General features: G+C 39.5%; 1 protein-coding gene across 2 annotated transcripts in view; it reads left to right on the plus strand.

Annotated features, from left to right (window-relative positions):
• LOC135205611 (coiled-coil domain-containing protein 50-like) overlaps positions 1-18,469 on the plus strand; it is a 224,773-nt gene that overhangs the window by 184,370 nt on the left and 21,934 nt on the right. For both annotated transcript variants that reach the window (XM_064236396.1, XM_064236397.1), the window contains exons 8-10: positions 1,449-1,571; positions 1,913-2,205; positions 17,921-18,177. In XM_064236396.1, the coding sequence (XP_064092466.1) occupies positions 1,449-1,571; positions 1,913-2,205; positions 17,921-18,177 (673 nt within the window). The remainder of the gene's footprint in view (positions 1-1,448; positions 1,572-1,912; positions 2,206-17,920; positions 18,178-18,469) is intronic.

Consider the following 18,469-nt stretch of genomic DNA (forward strand, 5'->3'; position numbering starts at 1 on the left):
GACAATCATCAAAACTTGCAGACACACATTTTCAATATAGAGTTTAAATTTTTTGTTAATTTGCTAATGAGTTAAGGGATTTATATAACTGCAGTGGTGTGGAATACAATCTGTTGAAGAAATGTACATAGAATTAAAGAGCTAGGCCAGATGTTGAACCTTGGCGTTATTATGATTAGGGCATATTAATCTGGAGTCAGTCTGTTACATATCTTTGGAAAACAGTTTACAAATCCTAGCTTAGAACTGGTGTCTACTGGAGGCCATTCAGTGTTCAAGTTAAGATTCCTTTCTCATATTATTTTACTTAAGATTAAGTAATGTTTTGCCTCTTCAATATTCCAAGTCTGTGGCTTATAAAACTAAAAAAAAGTTATTGACCTATCAGAAGCTGATTCCAAGCCCAGAGAAAATTGAGTGCTAAGTTTGTCAGTTTGGATATAGTACACAACTTGTAAAATGATGATAGTTCAAGTGCTTGGCATCCTTTAAGTAGGCTAAGGCATGTGCAGAAGTTCTGGGGAAGATAAAGAATATCAAGGTCATTATGAATGAGTACTATAAATGAGGGAATAATACTATACTACTAGGAAAATCAGGGAAGTGATGGAAATGTTGATTAGGAGAAACATGGACATTTGTTATGTTGGTAAGGTATAAAGGAGATGGCACAAAACTCACTGGTAGTGACAGAGAAATGGCTGAGAGAAAAGATGAAATAGCTTAGAAAATGGCAAACCAGCCCGTGAAGAGCCTTTATTAGGCTTAGAGTTCTGGATGAATTAATCTTTTGTAATAATAATAATAATAATAGAAAAGAGCAAATAAAGATTATGAAAGTTAAGATAATTGGAAAGAAGATAGTTTGTGTTTTTAGTATTAAACTCATTACAGTCCTGCAGAAGAAATGAGTTTTGAAGTCTCAGATGCAGTGGCAAAAGTGCCCCAGTCAGATGGGATACTGCTAGGAGGAATGTAGTGGCTACACAGGAATGGACAGAACTGTGATGATGATGTAGTAGGTAGGTATAGCCTAGGAGAAAGAAATCAGGTGAGAGAAACACTATACTACTGGAATTTTGACAAGCTAAGAATTGAAGTTGCTTAATGCCATTTTTAAGAAGCCAAGAGAGAATATGATAATAGACAAGTATGGAGAAGGTGAAACACAGTTTAACTTATGATGAAAAGTACAAATAGCAGCTAGAAAAGAATGGACAGAGCTGTGTTGAGGTAGGTTTAGCCTAGGTGAAAGATATCATGAGGGAGAAACAGTACTGGAGCTTTTGTGCTTTTACAAAAAATTCTTTAAAAGCCTTGCTATTGCATGTGTAGATGTGTACTTAATGTGATAAATTTGATGATTTCAGTAATTACAGTACCATTTTCCTTTTAATTATGTATGCTATTGGAAATTTGTCATTTTGTATGTACTCTCATGTTTCCAGGAACGGGCTAAAGCTAAGAAAGCTCGTGAAAAGGCTCGACAGAAGGCCCTTCAGAAAAAAATGGCGCGTTCGTCACAGTTGCCAGAAAATGATGTAACTGAAGAGGCTGTATTGAATGCGCAGGTTTGTTGATATATATTTTGATAAACAACTATGGTGGATCCCATTTTTGGGGTAACATTTTCATAAGCATTTTTTCTTTCATTATTTTGTATTTGGTAGCAGATTGTTGTATTGTATTTGTCTGAGGTTCTAGTAACAAAGTTCATGGCCATACTGGTTTAATTGAGTTTGGCATTTCATTGGTTAAATTCAAGGCAAGAACTAGACTCGCATCCAAACATCATTCAGCTGTATGCTACATGGCTAAGTAATAATAAGAGTAAGGAAAATGAACACATCTATTTTTCATCTTTGTTGTCATATGATTTTGTGATGAATTTACGTTCAGTGTAATTTTTCAGCCAAGAAGACACTCGTCTCCTCTAAGAGCTCCACATGATGAGCCAGGCCCTTCACATTACTCAAGAAGTGATTCCCCAAGTCGTACAGATTTTCAGAGCTCTAGTCCCACATATGCTTCCCCTGATTCACCAAGGGAAGATATTGAGAATGATTGGCAAGCAGCTAGAGGGAGGCCTTTACAGAGGCCAAACTCTCTTGATTTACCTGGGACTTCACAGTATGCTGTTCCTCATGAACCCCGGTCTGCAAAGTATGCCCGTCAGTTCCCTGTTGGAAAGACAAACAAGCCAAGGTTAGTGGAAATGGTCATTTTATGGTAGTTATTGGGTTTAGAGGTTATACTGTGGTGAATTAACAATGTCATTTGGTGAATTAAGTATACATATATACATTTGGTATATGAACTTTCAAGATGGCAGTTATAAGCATTTTTATATAAGTAACTTACCAAGTATATAATTACATAGCTAAAATTTTCTAGAATTAGCAGCTGGACTGACTGATGGCTATATACTACAGTTATTAGCTCCAGCTTTGTTTTGGAATTCATTCTTTCTGATTTACATTTCATTGTGTTTGGTGAATGAAGTATTCTTGGATTGTATAGCCTTGCAGCATATTTAGATAGAGTTAGGCTCTATTATTACTGATTTTGACATTACATATTTGATTGGTTATTGACTTTATTCCTGATTACGACAATTTTTGGACTGGACTGCTATGTCGGACTCGTGTACTTCTAGCTTTAGGTACTGCAGCAAAGGCTGTAATACACGACTTACGAAAGAATCTTATGGTTCTCACTCTGTGCACAGATTGCAGAGGACAGGTGTGTTCAATAGATGTAGTATGTAGCAATGTATGGTCTGGGATACTAAGAAGTGGAAGACTTTAAAATCACTTCTTAAGTAAATTGGCAAGAGATAGGGAAAGGAAGGCAACTGCTAGGGAAATTAGTAAGTCATTAGCTAGTCAGGAATCCCATAATGATGATGATTTAGTGATGGTGTCAGTGTTGATGAACCTGTAGTTTCTATTGACCCTGTTCCCTGTTCTCTGTCTGTACCCGCTCCTTTACCCAGCTTCCTTGCTTCCGAACCCAACATTATTGCCAGTCTTGAGGGTAAAATTGACATGAGATTTGAGTTGGTTGCTGAATCTCTTTCACAGTTAGCCACTTCTGTGAAGGTCCTTACGGATGATAAAGAGTGTTTCAGAACATTTGATGGCTCCTAGTGTCAGTGCTGTGTTCATTGAGCACGCAGTAGGGCCTAGTGCAAGTGCGGTGTTTGAGGAGGTGGCTGCCTGGCCTAGCAATTCTCTCAGGCAAAGGTCAATGACATATTCTTCTAAACCTGGGAGGAGTCCAACTGGTAGCATAAGGGAGGTCGGTGGGACCTGCCCATAAGTAGTCACCCCCTCTGCTGAACCTGTTGCAAGTTCCCAGGTTGCAGCCAAGCACCATTGGAAAGGCATATCATTGGATGTGCATCATCTTTCATTGAGTTCAGGTGAGTTTTCTCCCAGATGTCAGTGGTGTTTTACAGACATATCATGCCCATTGAACGAATGTGTCTCAATCCCCACCAGTGCTGTGTAAGAGAACCAGGGATGCTGTTTCTAGTCCTTGTCCTTTTTCCAGTTATTGGGATATCCCGTAACATTTTTTTCTGGTTTTCCTGTTGCAGAGTTTGGCTTCCAAGCACCTCGTAAGCGCTCCTCATCTAATGTGTGCTCGTAACCTGACTGCCCACAGAGGTCTGGGTCTCATCTAGTGCCCGAGTGCCCTTCAGTGTCGGGAGTTGACTTGAATAATTTTCAAGTAGCGTCTGTTTACTTGGCAATTTTGGAGCAGCCATCGTCTTTGGAGTGCCAAGGAGTACCCTAACGCCCGCCTGTGCAAGGATGCTCAGTATGTTATGGTTCTTTAGCAGGAGCAGAGGGCCCTGTAGCACCCGAGCGCCCAAGAGCACCCGTGTACCCTCCTTCTGCTCATTTGGATTCTGGAGAAGACTCATCGGATATTTTTACGGTAAGGGAGCTCCTTCAGTTAGCCTTCCATCAGCATCTTCTGCTCGTTACTTGCCCTCTCTCCAGGCAGCTCCTCCCATTTTTACGCAAGTGCATCATACAATGGATCTTATTCAGAGCAAGTTGGATAATATTTTAAACCTGCTTAAGAAGGCTCTTTCTACTCCTCAACCGCCAAACTTTGCCTTAGTCTCCAATTTCCTCGTATGAGGATGATGATGATGTCCTTACTCAAGATACTTGCCCTTCGGCTTATGTATCCTTGCTTAAATATTTACTTATGACTTTTCCTGGTTTCTTTGCTCCTGCTACTCCATCATCTGCTTCTGCTCCTCTCATGGAAGCTCAGTCAGGAGATTCTTCAAATCTTCCTAAGCTAGTCCTTTCTTTGTCTGCCAAGAAAGCCCTAAGTGAGATTGACGGTTGCTTTCGGAAAAGATGGATCAGGGCAAAGCCATCATTTGCTTCTCACCTTCCAGATTATCTAAGAGGTGACGCCAGTATTACATTACCAGGGAAGCTCCTTCTTTGGGAGTGTCTGCCTCCTCCCAGGGGGAATTCTTTGTTTTTGTTGATCCTTTAAGGAGATCAGTCTTTAATTCGGCAAAGATTATGTTTAACTCTTTTGAGTTAGCACACCTCCTCAAGAGTTTATTCAGTGTTTGAGGTGCTTAGTTTTCTTGACTGGGCAGTAGGAGCTCTTGCATGTAAGGTTAAGGACTGACCTGTCTTACTGATGAATTTTCCTGACTGGTTGGTGGTCCTGTCATGAATTGATAAGGGGGTCAGGGATAGTTTACAAAAGTTGGCTTTCTTTTACACAATGGATGTGCTGAAAGAAGCGGGAACTTTGGTGTTCCTATACTTCTAAGGGGAAGTGTTCCTCTCAGTAGCCTGTTTGAATATTTTCCTAGCCAAATATTTCCTATATACAACAATCAAGCAATCTACCCACCTGTTCATGTTCCTCGGTCCCAGTACAATCCAGCTTAAGACTTTGAACAACATCACAACAATGACTTATGACCTCTAAATTCCTATAAGACAGAGAGCTCTCTCCACTACACCAACCACCAGTCAGGATGCAGTGGACAGGCTGTTTCACCTTTGGGGAAGACCCATGTTAGACCTCTTCACAACTCGCTTCAACAAGGAGATGGAGGTCTACTTCTTGGTGGTCCCGGAACTTCTTGCTCTGATGGAGGATGCTCTACAGCATCCTGGGACAATCTCAAGGTGTATGCCTTCCCTCAGTTCTGCCTGATCTGTCAAGTCCTAAACAGAGTACATAATGAGTTCCAGGAATCTCAAGATGATCATGGTGGTGCCTCTGTGGCCACAGGCAGAGTGGTTCTCAGATCTTCTGTCTCTTCTGTCAGTAGTTCCGAAAGAAATTCCCCCATGGCACAACCTCCTTTGCCAGCCTCATGTGGAAAGGTTCATCCAGTTGGCTTTGTTTGTTTGTTTGTCTGGTGTTTTTATGTAGCATGGAACCAGTGGTTATTCAGCAACGGGACCAACGGCTTTACGTGACTTCCGAACCATGTTGACTGGAGAGTGAACTTCTATCACCAGAAATACACATCTCTGACCCCTCAATGGAATGCTCGAGAATTGAACTCACGGCCACCAAGGTGGCAGGCCAAGACCAAACCGACCATGCCTCTGAGGCGCTTTCATCCAGTTGGTAGGGTCCCTATCATTACATGGCTGTAGACTGTCAAGTAACAACTGCGGGTAAGAGGGTTTTCTCGTAAAGCAGCAGGCCAGATGTCAGGATAGCTCAGGTCTTCATCAACAGTTTCCTAGGGCAAGTGGCCGTCTGCTGTGATTGGCATCATCGATGGGGATTCTCTCCACTTGAAACTTCTGTTCAGTAGATAGTGGATTTTCTAATCTTTCTCACAAATGAGAAAGGTCTTTCCGTCTTGGCTATCAGGGGCTACAGGGCTGTCTTGGGGTTGGTCCTGCACCTAAGGGGTGTGAACATCTCTTCATCCTGAGAAATCTTGGTGTTGTTCAGGAGTTTTGAACAATCCTGTTCACCAAGAGAACTCAAACCTCCAACGTGGGATCTTACTCCAGTCCTGTGTAGTCTCACTCGAGCTCAATTCGAGCCACTGTGTCAATCGTCGGTCAGGAATCTGACTCTTAAAGACAGTTTTCCTGTTGGCTTTGGCTTCCTTGAAGAGACTTAGAGAGCTTCATGGCCTGAGCTATGAGGTTAAACACACCAGGAGCTGGGGGTCTGTGGCCTTTGAGTTTGTTCTGGAATTCGTAGCCAAGACTCAAAATCATCCCTCATGTATGATGGCAGATTTGCCTTGTTTTCAATTCCCTCCTTGAATGAGTTTGTAGACAGCGATCTGCAGGAGTTATTGCTGTCCTGTCAGAGCTCTTTGCTGCTATCTAAAAATTACTTGTTATCTAAGGCCTAGGTGTCGTAGACTTTTTGTTAGCACCGGTCGGTCCAGAAGGGAAGTGTCCAAGAACACCATTTAATTCTGGCAGCATGAGGTGATTAAATAGGCATACTCCTCACCTTACAGTTCTGACATTTAAGAAGAACTAGTCTGTTCATAGGTTTTGAATGCTGGATCCTGGCTTCGGCAGACCACGTTCACCTCCTTTTCTGGTGGTGGCTGCCCAACAAGTTGTGTAGCTCATTCAGTGTCCCTGATGGGACAGATTGTATCATATCTAAGATGATTGTGTGGAAGAGAGAATGAGTGAGATGGCTGTTCTTCTTCTTTCTCTTTTTTCCTTTCTTCTTCCTACGGGTAGGTTGAAGAAGACAGACATTTCATATGCTGGAACTGGCCTGATATAGGCGAGTGTGGCAGCCATACTGGTTGTAGTTATTTGGTTTGTTCCTGTACAGTAGAACTTACTCCTCTCTCTGGCAAAGGGAGGGAGGAGTGGTGGCAAACCCCTGTGGCCTACATGGTTTGTTACTTGAACAGGCAGAGTTCTCTTTACCTTCCATGAATGCAGTGAATCTGGACATGTCTCATTGTGTTTAATCCCAGCAGGCTGAGTTTTTAGATACATGCTTATCTATTCTCTCACGTGCTCAGACCCCCTGCTTTAGAACTCAATCTTCTGGGAAGAGCGGTCAGGTAGGCTGAATCCCCAGGCAGTTCAGGGTATTTGTACCTCCCTCCAAGTATAAGTCTATCCTATTGTTAAGACTTAAGTTTTGTTCCACGTATGAACAAACAAGAATTTTTTAATCGAATTGTATTTTTCATAGCTAACAAACCTGAAGTCTTAATGTTAACTGCCCACCTATAGCTCCCCCTCTCATATCCTGGATTGGAAGAAAGTCAGATGTGTCATGAGGTTCCAAGCCCGGTCGGTGACCAGCTTCCACCTCATATATGCATGAGTTACCAGGTGCCACAGATTCCTTGCTTTATTACCTTTGATATTTTTAACCGGTTTCCAGCTGGTGTTAGAAGATTATCCTATTGTTATGACTTGAGGTTTGTTAGCTATGAAAAATACAAATTGATGAAAAATTTGTCATTTTCATTTTGCATTAAATAGTTTTTTTATGATAATTTAAGGTATATTTTTGTTTGAATTATCAAATTAAGCAGTAAAATGTTAAAATAGGCAGTTATAAGTGTTTTAGTTTAAGGGGTACAAAGTACTTATTTGGCATTTATAAGCTAGTTAGTATAATAATATTTAGAGGGGATTTTGGCATTTCCACGAATTTCACATTTCCGTGATCGGTTTTATTCCCGCATGAAAATGGGGGAGTACTGTAGTTGGTTTATGTGAAAACTTGCTTGTTTTAAAACTTGTTTTAAGAACATGGTTTTCACCATTACATGACTGTATGAAGATTTTTTTTTTGCCTATAATTTAGTATTATCTGCTGTGTTAATGATAACTTTTCAACCTGGAGAAATTATTGATCCCTGATCCCGTTTACCTGTGGAGAGCAACCAGATTTGCCTTGCCGTTGAACTTCTCGGTTCCAGAGGTCCTTTATTCCTCAAACCGTTGGACTGTGGAGCAGCCTCCTAGAGGATGTCATGCAATTGGAACTTCAGAAATGCAAATGAAGATGCAGTGCATTACTACCTTAATACTATTCTCCTACCATTTGATACATTTTTATATATTAATTTATTTTTTCTTCTTTAATAAGGGAGATCTTTTCATTGTGTATTTCCCTTGACCTCATCTTACTTCTTCTTAATGGACACGATATTCTATGGAAGCTTGAATTTCAAGTCACTGGCCCATGTGCTTGTTCCATACGAATAGGGTTTCAGCATCTGAATAATAATAATAATAATAATAATTATAATAATAATAATAATAATAATAAGTTTTATTGAAAGATATTGCTGCATCAGCTGCATTCAACTTGTAAATAGTCTTCTCTATTTTTCTAATAATAGCTTTCTCTCTGCTACTACAACTGGCGAGTATTGCGCCGATATTACTCATCAGGAGGAGTCAATTTCGGGGATATTGCTTAAAATTTATTTATTTGTCACAGTAAATGAACAAATAAAAATATAAGTCGATCTAGTGGCCAAGGTTTCTCTCGGTATCATCCGAGCATGATCACGGCAGTGGGTGGGAGTAGACTGTAGGTGTTGTCAAGATCTACTCAATATATAGCGGCAGTTCAGCAGGGGATCAACCGCGAGCTGCGTTTTCATTGGCTGGTGGCGCAATGCGCTCCAGCTATTGGTTGAAAGAAGTTTTCTTCAAGATGTTTCTCTTCGTTGAAGGTTGCGCTGTTGCAGCCTAGCTGATCGTCGAGGCTGGGGAAAGACTTCCCTGGGCGCTGTGTCACGACGGCTCGCGTTGTCATTGGCTGATGGGCTGCTTGTCTCATCTGGTATTCTTTGATCGGGAGTGTCGTTCGGTCTGGTATTACTTGTGCTATTATTTATGCACATAGGTCTCCTTAAGTTGGTGGGGAGGAAGAGCACTTCCTGCGTCGTATTCAATGAGGGCTTCTCTTGTTGTATGAGGAGTGCCTCGAGCAGTCGCAAACGTCGCTGGTCAGGAGTCCTCCCTATTATCTTAATATTCTTGATAATCCCGTCGCGGGAGATGGCTTCCTGGTGTGCTGTCATGGTATGGTTTTTAATTGCCCCTTCTTGTGCGTGGCAAGAAATCCTCTTGGACAGTTTCATAGAAGTCATACCAACGTAAGAGCCAGGACATCCATGGAAGGGGCATGAGAATTGGTAGACTACATTCGACTGTTTCAAGAGGTCTCTTGCTGGGGGGGTCGGGTTGTTCTTCATGATAAGGTCGCGGGTACGTCCAGGGCCGTTTCTAATTCATTAGGCGCATCAGGCAAGAACTCGTTATGGCGCCCCCCTTCAACTCCAAGTTCCACAACAAAACAACATACTTTATTAATAAATCATCCTCACGTATATGTATACACAACAAGGAAAAGTATAGACTCAAAATTATACAAACTATTTTTGTAAATTTTAATAGAATAACACCATTATACTTTTTTTTATTGCAAATCCTACCCAAGATAAATTGAAAAAGGTAATCTTGCCAATCTAAAACCATAGAACTCAATGCATATATGTTGAGGGCTATGCTAAAACCATTATATACAAGTTTTCTTCACTGATTTTTCATATTTAAAACCTGACTACTCTTGACTTTCTTGCAGCAAAATCATCTATAGTGTCATCATACGAAATCTGTTTGGATATTTCTCTATTAATACTAATTATTGCCAGCCCATTTAGGCACTCCTGTGACATAGTAGACCTTAAATATGTTTTAGTGAGCTTAAGTTTAGAGAAGTTTCTCTCTGCAGATGCCACAGTCACAGGTGTAGTGACAGCAATTCTTAATGCCCACATGTTTGGATAGATCTCTTTCAGGCCTTTCTCCTCCAGAAAAACAAGGTCTATGTTGTCATATTTTGTTTTGGGCATTGTTTTGGAAATTACTGCATCTCTACAATCAGTTCATCATAATTTAAATCAGAATGATCCCCAGATGTGAGTGTATTACACAAATCTTTAGCCTGCTTTTCTAGCTCACTAGATGTCAGGTCAGAGAAGTTTATGAGAACACTGAATTTCTTTGCAACATCACTCATCATTCCAGTTCTCTCTCTCAGAGATTCAATGGCCATATCCACAACTACATTGAAAAATGAAAACTCCATTTTTTTCAAGGCATCGGTAATAGGTTCATTAGGGGCCTCATAGGAAAACTGCCTTTTAGTAGTTCTGAGTCTTTTCTGCTTTAGAGCAGCCTCCACATTCATCTCCTCACATATCTCTTTGGCAGATGTCTGGGCATCAGCAAACCCAGTGTCTCTGTAGCTAACAAGGGAGAATGTCAACAGCTACACCCAGTTGCATGCATTGTGATTGCAGAAGTTTATTCACAGTTTGAACTTTTTTAAGGATATCATACCACACCACCGTACAAATAGAGAACCGGTATGATCCCACCTCTTCTGCTAAGGCTTGTGCTTCAATTTTAATAGCTGGATCTGCAGTGCTTCCTCTCACCTCTAAAAGAGCATCTCTCACTTTTGCAGCCTGGAATCTTACAACCTCAACACTGTTGATTCGACTCTCCCACCGTGTGTCTGCCCAGGATTTCAAAGTTGTGTCCACATGTTTTTTTAGGGTCGACCACCTTGCATCTGAGGAGCTCTTTGCTGCATCACACAACCAGATTAACTGTGTGTGCTCCACATGGCACAAATAAAGCCCTGGGGTTTAACTGAAGAAGTCTAGCCTGGACTCCCTTGTTTTTTCCTCTTATATTTGCCCCATTTTCATATGACTGTCCTCTGCAGTCTTCAAAGGGGATATTAAGCTCTTCAAGTTTTTTTAGTATGAGTCTTGAGAGGTCTTCTCCTGTTGTCTGCTCGGCCTCAAGGAACCCGATAAAATATTCCTTAATTTGTGCAGTGCCTTCAGCTGTAACTATTCGAATTATCACAGATAATTGCTCCTTGTGACTTAAATCTGGAGTGCAATCTAAAATAATTGAAAAGTATTTGGATTGTCTAATTTCGGTTACCATGTACTCCACAACCCTCTTACTGATGCAGTCAATAAACTCATTTTGAATAATATTGCCTAGGTAGGATGTATGACTGGCACCTCCTTGCACCTTCGCAATATGTTCTTTGAGAACAGGGTCAAACTGAGCCATGAGTTCAACTTCTTTCAGAAAGTTCCCATTATTGGGCTGGTAAAGTGTGTATGTGGACCCTCTGAGAGGAAGATTTTGTTCTGCCAGATTATGAATTATAGCCACGAACCTGGTAAGTACCTCTCGCACCTACGTGTTCAGGTTTATTAGTGCCAGCTCAACTTTGTCAATTGTTTGCCCCTTTTCAATACGACTCTCCAGTTCTTTCCATGACCCCATATTCTTTGTATGTTCTGGACTGTTCTCATGCATTTTGAGTGAGTCACTGCAGTTTTTCCAGTCTTTAAAGCCATCTCTGCTTAGTTTAAATGTTTTCTGGGAAAAGAGTTTGCAACAAAAACAGTATAAACTATCTTTTTTCTTGGAATATGGCAGACATGTTCTTTTGATTTTCTCCCCTCTACTTTGGGCTCATTTTTCCTCTTCCTCCTTTTTTCTTTTATTGTTTGCTGCACCTGACAGTTTGGACTGCCTCTTCATGATTGATAAAAGCTTAAATGCTTGACAGCTGCATTGACAACTTAAGAAGACTTTAAAAAAGAAGTAAAGATTGGACTAAACACGATGCTTAGAACTTAACTAAGGTGGCGTCGCGAGCAGGCGGCTGTCTTAGTTTTAAAGTTCCTTTGATACTGACGACATCTACCTATCCAGTGTCGCCAACTTTTCCGAAACATGAAACAACGTTGCATCAAGTATTAACACTTCCATTATTCATTTATTTTCGCGTTTACACTTGTATTTATTTATTTGAATTATTCACGTAAAAATAATACTTCTCTCATTTATTTATATATTAATTTTGGTTGGCAATTTGGCGCCCCCCAAGCAAATGGCGCCCCAGGCGACCGCCTGTGTCGCCTGTGCCTAGAAACTGCCCTGGGTACGTCGATTTTGGTAATAAATCACGAGCTCGAGTTCTTTGTCGACTTCGGTGGGGGTCACATTCTCTCTGATGATTTTTCTCAATGCATCCTCATGGTGACGTGCGTGCATTCTGGCTTTGTAAAACAGCTTGATCTTCTCATGGGGGTGGGGCTGCGGTCTCTCACTCTCGCTATACCACCGATCCAACGCTGTTCGGACTTCTTTATTAATAAGTCGATTTGGATACCCGTTATTAACGAGCACCTGAGTGACTCGGTCGAGTTCTTTGTGAGTGTCCTGCCAGGAAGAACAGTGCGTGAGGGCCCTCCTAATGTAGGCCCTGACTGTGGTGTTCGTGAACCGTGCAGGACATTCGCTGTCACCATTCAGGCAAAGTCCTAAGTTTGTTTTCTTTGTATATACCAAAGTTTTTAGACCATCGTCGGTCTTGGAGACGAGGACGTCGAGAAAGGGGAGCCGGCCTTCGTTGCTGAATTCAACGGTATAATTCAGTGAACTGCACTGCTGGAACATGCGCCAGACAGCTTCAACCTCTTCCTCATTCTCGGCATGTACAAAGATATCGTCAATATATCTTGCGTATTTACGGGGTTTTCTTATATTGGAGAAAACTCTCTCTTCCACAGTACCCATATAAAAATTGGCGAATAGGACACCGAGAGGGGAACCCATCGCGACTCCGTCTTTTTGTCGGAACATCTGGCCTTTATGGGTGGAGAAAGGGGCCTTCTTCGTACATATCTCGAGGAGTGCCCGCAGGGATACTTTGTGAAGAGCGATTCTACGTCCAAGGAGGCGATAGTTCCTGTTCCTGGGGAGTCTCGGATTTCTTCAAGGAATTCCGTAGAGGAGCGCAGGCTATATCGGCTTGGTACGTAGGGTGTCTAAGATTTGATTAAGGCGCTTGGCCAGTCCATACGTGGGGGCGGGTGTCTGGCTGATGATGGGGCAGAGAGGGTTTCCATTTTTGTGTGTTTTAACGATATAGCCTGCGCTCCTCTACGGAATTCCTCGAAGAAATCCGAGACTCCCCAGGAACAGGAACTATCGCCTCCTTGGACGTAGATCGCTCTTCACAAACGTTCCTGTCGACGAGACCATTCCTCTCTCTCTCTCTCTCTCTCTCTATCTCCTCTCTCCTCTCTTCTTCTCTCTACTCTCTCTCTCTCTCTCTCTCTCTCTCTTCTCTCAACACACACAGAGATATATGTTTTTCGTTGATGAAAATAAGCGATTTACTAAAATTTCAAGATATAATATTAATGGTAAAAACAGCAATAATATAAATTCATTAAAGAAAATACGAAAGTGAATTAGCATCTTGTCTTTGAACTCCAATTAGCCAAGCTGATATGGCTGGGGTCCAACAGCTGTCAAATATATCAAGTAATGTGACAGGAAGGCGGAGTGCGTTGCCCTCACCAGATCATAAAATTTTTCTCTCTCTCTCTCTCTCTCTCTCTCTCTCTCTCTCTCTCTCTCTCTCTCTCTCTCTCTCTCTCTCAGACACAAAATGAATAATTATGATGAAGGAAGATCAAAATATTATGGAAAAGTTGGATTTTTTAATGTCAGAATTTCTGGAAATGAAAAAAAGACAACATACCAGAACAGGAAAGAGACATGGGAAAATCCTTATTACTATCAGTATTAAATGAAGGAGAAAACACGGCAAACCATCATAGTGATGAATGCGCAGGGTTTTAGTTACGAGTAACTCAAAAAGAAAAATAGAGTACTTAGAAGAACTAACCAAAATGAAAAGAAAATAGATATAATGAATATAAGTGAAACCTGGTATTCCCAAGAGACTGGGAATGATGATCAAATAAAAGGGTTCCAAACTATAGATCAGATAGAAAAAATAGGAATCAAGGGGGAACCGAATATATGGGAAAGACAAAAAACAAGGAAAAATATATGAGAAATATAGTAACTCAGAATGTGAACTATAGCGGTAGAATTTGAATCTGAAAAATTGATGAACATAGTAATATATAGACCTCCTAATACTAAAGAGTTTGACTTAATAATTAAAAAGAAAAATTGGATGATTATATTGTAGAAATCACAAGGACTGGACTATTCTCCTATCTGGTGACTTCAACTTCCTTCGTAGAATGGAAAGAACGAATAGGAGATTGTGGTTGTACTTATACATATAAAAAAGAGAGTAATAGTAGTGCAGAAGATAGAGGGCAATTTAAAAGAAAATTAGCTATTAGATATGCTACTAGAATACAACATTCAACAAATAAATCACTGCAACAAGAAAGGAAAATACTTTAGACTAGTATTTGTGAACGAGATGAATTATGTTAAAGAAATAATAGTTTATAATGCGAGTATTTCAGACCATAATGTCATAGAATTAACAGTTTCATTCCAAAGCAAGTGAAAATAGAGATAAGCAAGAAATGAAAAAGTGGGAAGGATATGGAAAATACAACTTCTACAGTAAAAATATAAAATGGTCAGAAATTAATGAAGAATTAAACAAAGATTGGGATAACATTTCGTAAGTGATGACATAAGGGTAAAATACGGAGATATTATATAAAATATTGGAGATAGTAGTGGAAAAAATATATACCGAGAAGAAAAAGAATAACATCATTCATGCATACCAAGAGACAGAAGAATCTTGTTTCCAGAAAATCAGCAGTGGAAAAAGGTCTTTTGCAAAGAAAAAAATGCATGGAAAGTTATATAGAAACTAAAAAAGTAAGATAGAAAATGCAGAAAAAAAAGAGATTATACAATCAAAAGAAAATGAAAAAACGGGACTTGGAAGAAAAAACCCTATTAAATATCAAGCAAAACCCCAAACTATTATACTCATATGCGAAGAAGATGAATAAAAGAAGAATAGAAATAGGCCCTCTGAGAATTGAAGGGAGATTAACGAATGAAAAAAAGGAAATTTGCAACATACTGGCAGAACGATATAAGAGAGAATTCACCCCTAGAATAGATAATGAAGATAATGATATAGAAGTAAGGGATGAAAATAGTGAATATTTAGCTGACATAGATATTAATGAAGCTGATATTGTGCAGGCTATTAATGAAATTAAAAATGGAGCTGCTGCAGGGCCTGATGGAATTCCTGCTATTTTGTTAAAGAAAGTAGTTCATTCTATCGCAAAGCCACTTGCAATATTATTAAGACAAAGTGTAGATACAGGCAAGATATATGATGAGCACAAATTAGCGTATATTACCCCTACTTTCAAAAGTGGATCAAGACATAGAGGCAAGTAATTTAGGCCTGTGAGTCTAACATCACTATATAATGAAAGTGTATGAAAGGGTAATGAAGAAAAATATTATGAAACATTTAATAAAAAATAATTTGTTTAATAAAGGACAATGGTTTCGTACCGGAAAAAGTACACAAACCCAACTGTTAGTCCACCGTGAAAACATATTCAAAAATATGAAAAGAGCAAATGAAACAGATGTGGTTTATTTAGACTTTGCAAAAGCTTTTGATAAAGTAGACCATAATATATTAGCGAAGAAAATTAGAAAACACAATATCGTGGATAAAGTAGGAAGATGTTAAAAGAATTTTATTTCACAACAGAAAACAGATAGTTATTGCAAACGACGAGAAATCGATGAAGCCAAGGTAATATCCGGTGTGCCGCAGGTACGGTGTTAGCTGCAATACTGTTTGTTATGTATTGAAGACATAGACAATAATGTTAAGGATTCGGTAGTGAGTAGTTTCGCAGATGACACAAGAATAAGTAGAGAAATTACTTGTGATGAAGATAGGAACGCTCTACAAAGAGACCTTAACAAAGTATATGATTGGGCAGAGGTAAATAGGATGGTATTTAACTCTGATAAATTTGAATCAATAAATTATGGAGACAGAGAAAGAAAGCTATAGCATATAAGGGACTATAATGAGACCATCACAAATAAGGAGCAGTTAAAGACCTTGGTGTGATGATGAATAGGAACATGTTATGCAATGATCAAATAGCAACTCTGTTGGCAAAATGTAAAGCACAAAAATGGGAATGTTGTTACGCACTTCAAAACAAGAAAAGCTGAAACACATGATTATGCTTTATAAAACATATGTTCGTAGTCCACTTGAATATTGCAATATGATATGGTACCCACACTATCAAAAGGATATTGCACAAAATAGAGAGTGTACAAAGGTCCTTTACAGCTAGAATAGAAGAAGTTAAGGACCTAGACTACTGGGAAAGACTACAATTCTTAAAATTATATAGTCTGGAAAGGAGAAGAGAACGCTACATGATAATTCAGGCATGAAAACAGATAGAAGGAATAGCAGAAATATCATGGAACTAAAAATATCAGAAAGAGCAAGCAGAGGTAGATTAATAGTGCCCAAAATATACAGGAAAAAATAAGGAAAGCACAACAGGACATTAATCCCACTACGACCAGCATCGATAATGCAGCGTCTATTCAATGCGTTGCAGCTCATCTGAGGAATATATCAGGAGTGAGGTAGATGTAAGAATAAGCTCGACAAATATCTAAACTGCATCCCAGACCATCCAAGATTGGAAGATGCAAAATATACCGGAAGATGTACTAGCAACTCTCTGGTAGACATTAGAGGTGCCTCACACTAGGGACCTGGGCAACCGAACAAGATGTAAGGTCTGTAAGGTAAGGTAAGGTCTCTCTCTCTCTCTTACTGAGATGAGAGAATTTCTATGGCACATGCATATATGTTTATTAATATTTTTGCATAATAATAATAACATAACTAATTTCAAAATTCATATGTGATAGTATTTTAAAGAAATACAATAATCTATCCATTTCACTCTTTTAGATAAGGATAACCCTCTCTCTCTCTCTCTCTCTCTCTCTCTCTCTCTCTCTCTCTCTCTCTCTCTCTCTCTCTCTCTTTCTTTCTTTCACCACACGAGATACACGTATGTCATAGTGGTAACTCTCGCCCTCTGTTTGGGCTGGAATTGTATGTATAAGTATATCTTTTAGGGCATTACTGCATTTTATGGTAAAATAATAATATACAGTACTAGTTTTCAAATAATATTAAGGTTAATGAGATTAAACAATAACATTCTTTCTCTCTCTCTCTCTCTCTCTCTCTCTCTCTCTCTCTCTCTCCTCTCTCTCTCTCTCTCTCTCTTATGTAATGTTTATTTGTTTAGTTTTGTAGTATAAATAAATGATTTACCTTATAATTAATTTCCAAATATTAATAAGATTGATAAAAAAAATAGCGATTCCCAGTCTTTTTATCCACTTGGAGGAAGGTGGGCGGGGAGTAAATGGCAGTTTGATATACGAATTGGCGGAGGGTAAGGAGTCAAGTCTAGGAGTTATTCTCTCTCTCTCTCTCTCTCTCTCTCTCTCTCTCTCTCTCTCTCTCTCTCTCTCTCTCTCTCTCTCTCTCTCTCTCTGTCTGTCTCAGAAATAATTCATAATTTCACTCTTGATGGTCAGATATATGATGTTGCCATTTAATGGTCTCTCTCTCTCTCTCTCTCTCTCTCTCTCTCTCTCTCTCTCCTCTCTCTCTCTCTCTCTCTCTCTCTCTCTCTCTCTCTGTTATTGGCTGTAGGTATATATTTTTAATGGTAAAATGTTTAAGATGACTTTGAAATGATATTGATAATATAACCTCAAAGATTAATACAGTAATAGGTTAGTAATTGTAGGTATATTTGAAGTAGGATGTTATTTAAGGTATACATTTGGTATCTGAACTTTCAAGATAGGCAGTTATAAGCATTTTTTGTGGTGGTTCTAACTATTCGCAGGTTCGAAATATTCACAGGTGTGTCTGGTACACATCCCCTGCGAATACGGGGGTGAACACTGTAATTGGCTTGGTGATTATATATTCATAATAGTCAAACATAAACTTTCAGACTTCCAGACCCAGAGGTTACTACGGATTTAGAAGGCGAAAGTAGTAGTAGCATTGAACCGAGTCCAGCTATGGGTTTTACCAATATTGCTTGTGCTATAGACCCAACCTACCAGCGTCGGGTGATGCGTGGAGAATTAGCAGCTTCTCCTCAAACTACACTTCAGTCTACTTCATCATCATCATCTACTAGCAGTGGGACAGGAGGTATTATCCCAGCCAACATGATGTCTCCCATATCTCCATTACCACCACCAGGTAAGCATTTGTTACTCTTTGCAGTTAATTTTTTGAGGAAATAGTTCATTAATTACAGCTATTACATATTGCATGAGCCAGCTTGATATCCTTTTGATCTCTCATCTTTTTCAGTGATATCCTAGGCATTCCTACAAATAAACTTCTTATTATTTCCATATCTACAGCTTTTCTGATTAACTATCCAAACCATCTTATTCTTTGAGATCTCAGTTTTTCCCATCCTCTTGATACCACATTGCTTCACTTATTCCTTGATTGCAATGTGATCTTCATACAGTACTCCGACTAT

The sequence above is a fragment of the Macrobrachium nipponense genome, chromosome 24 (assembly GCF_015104395.2).
Source record: "Macrobrachium nipponense isolate FS-2020 chromosome 24, ASM1510439v2, whole genome shotgun sequence".
NCBI classification, from domain to species: domain Eukaryota; kingdom Metazoa; phylum Arthropoda; class Malacostraca; order Decapoda; family Palaemonidae; genus Macrobrachium; species Macrobrachium nipponense.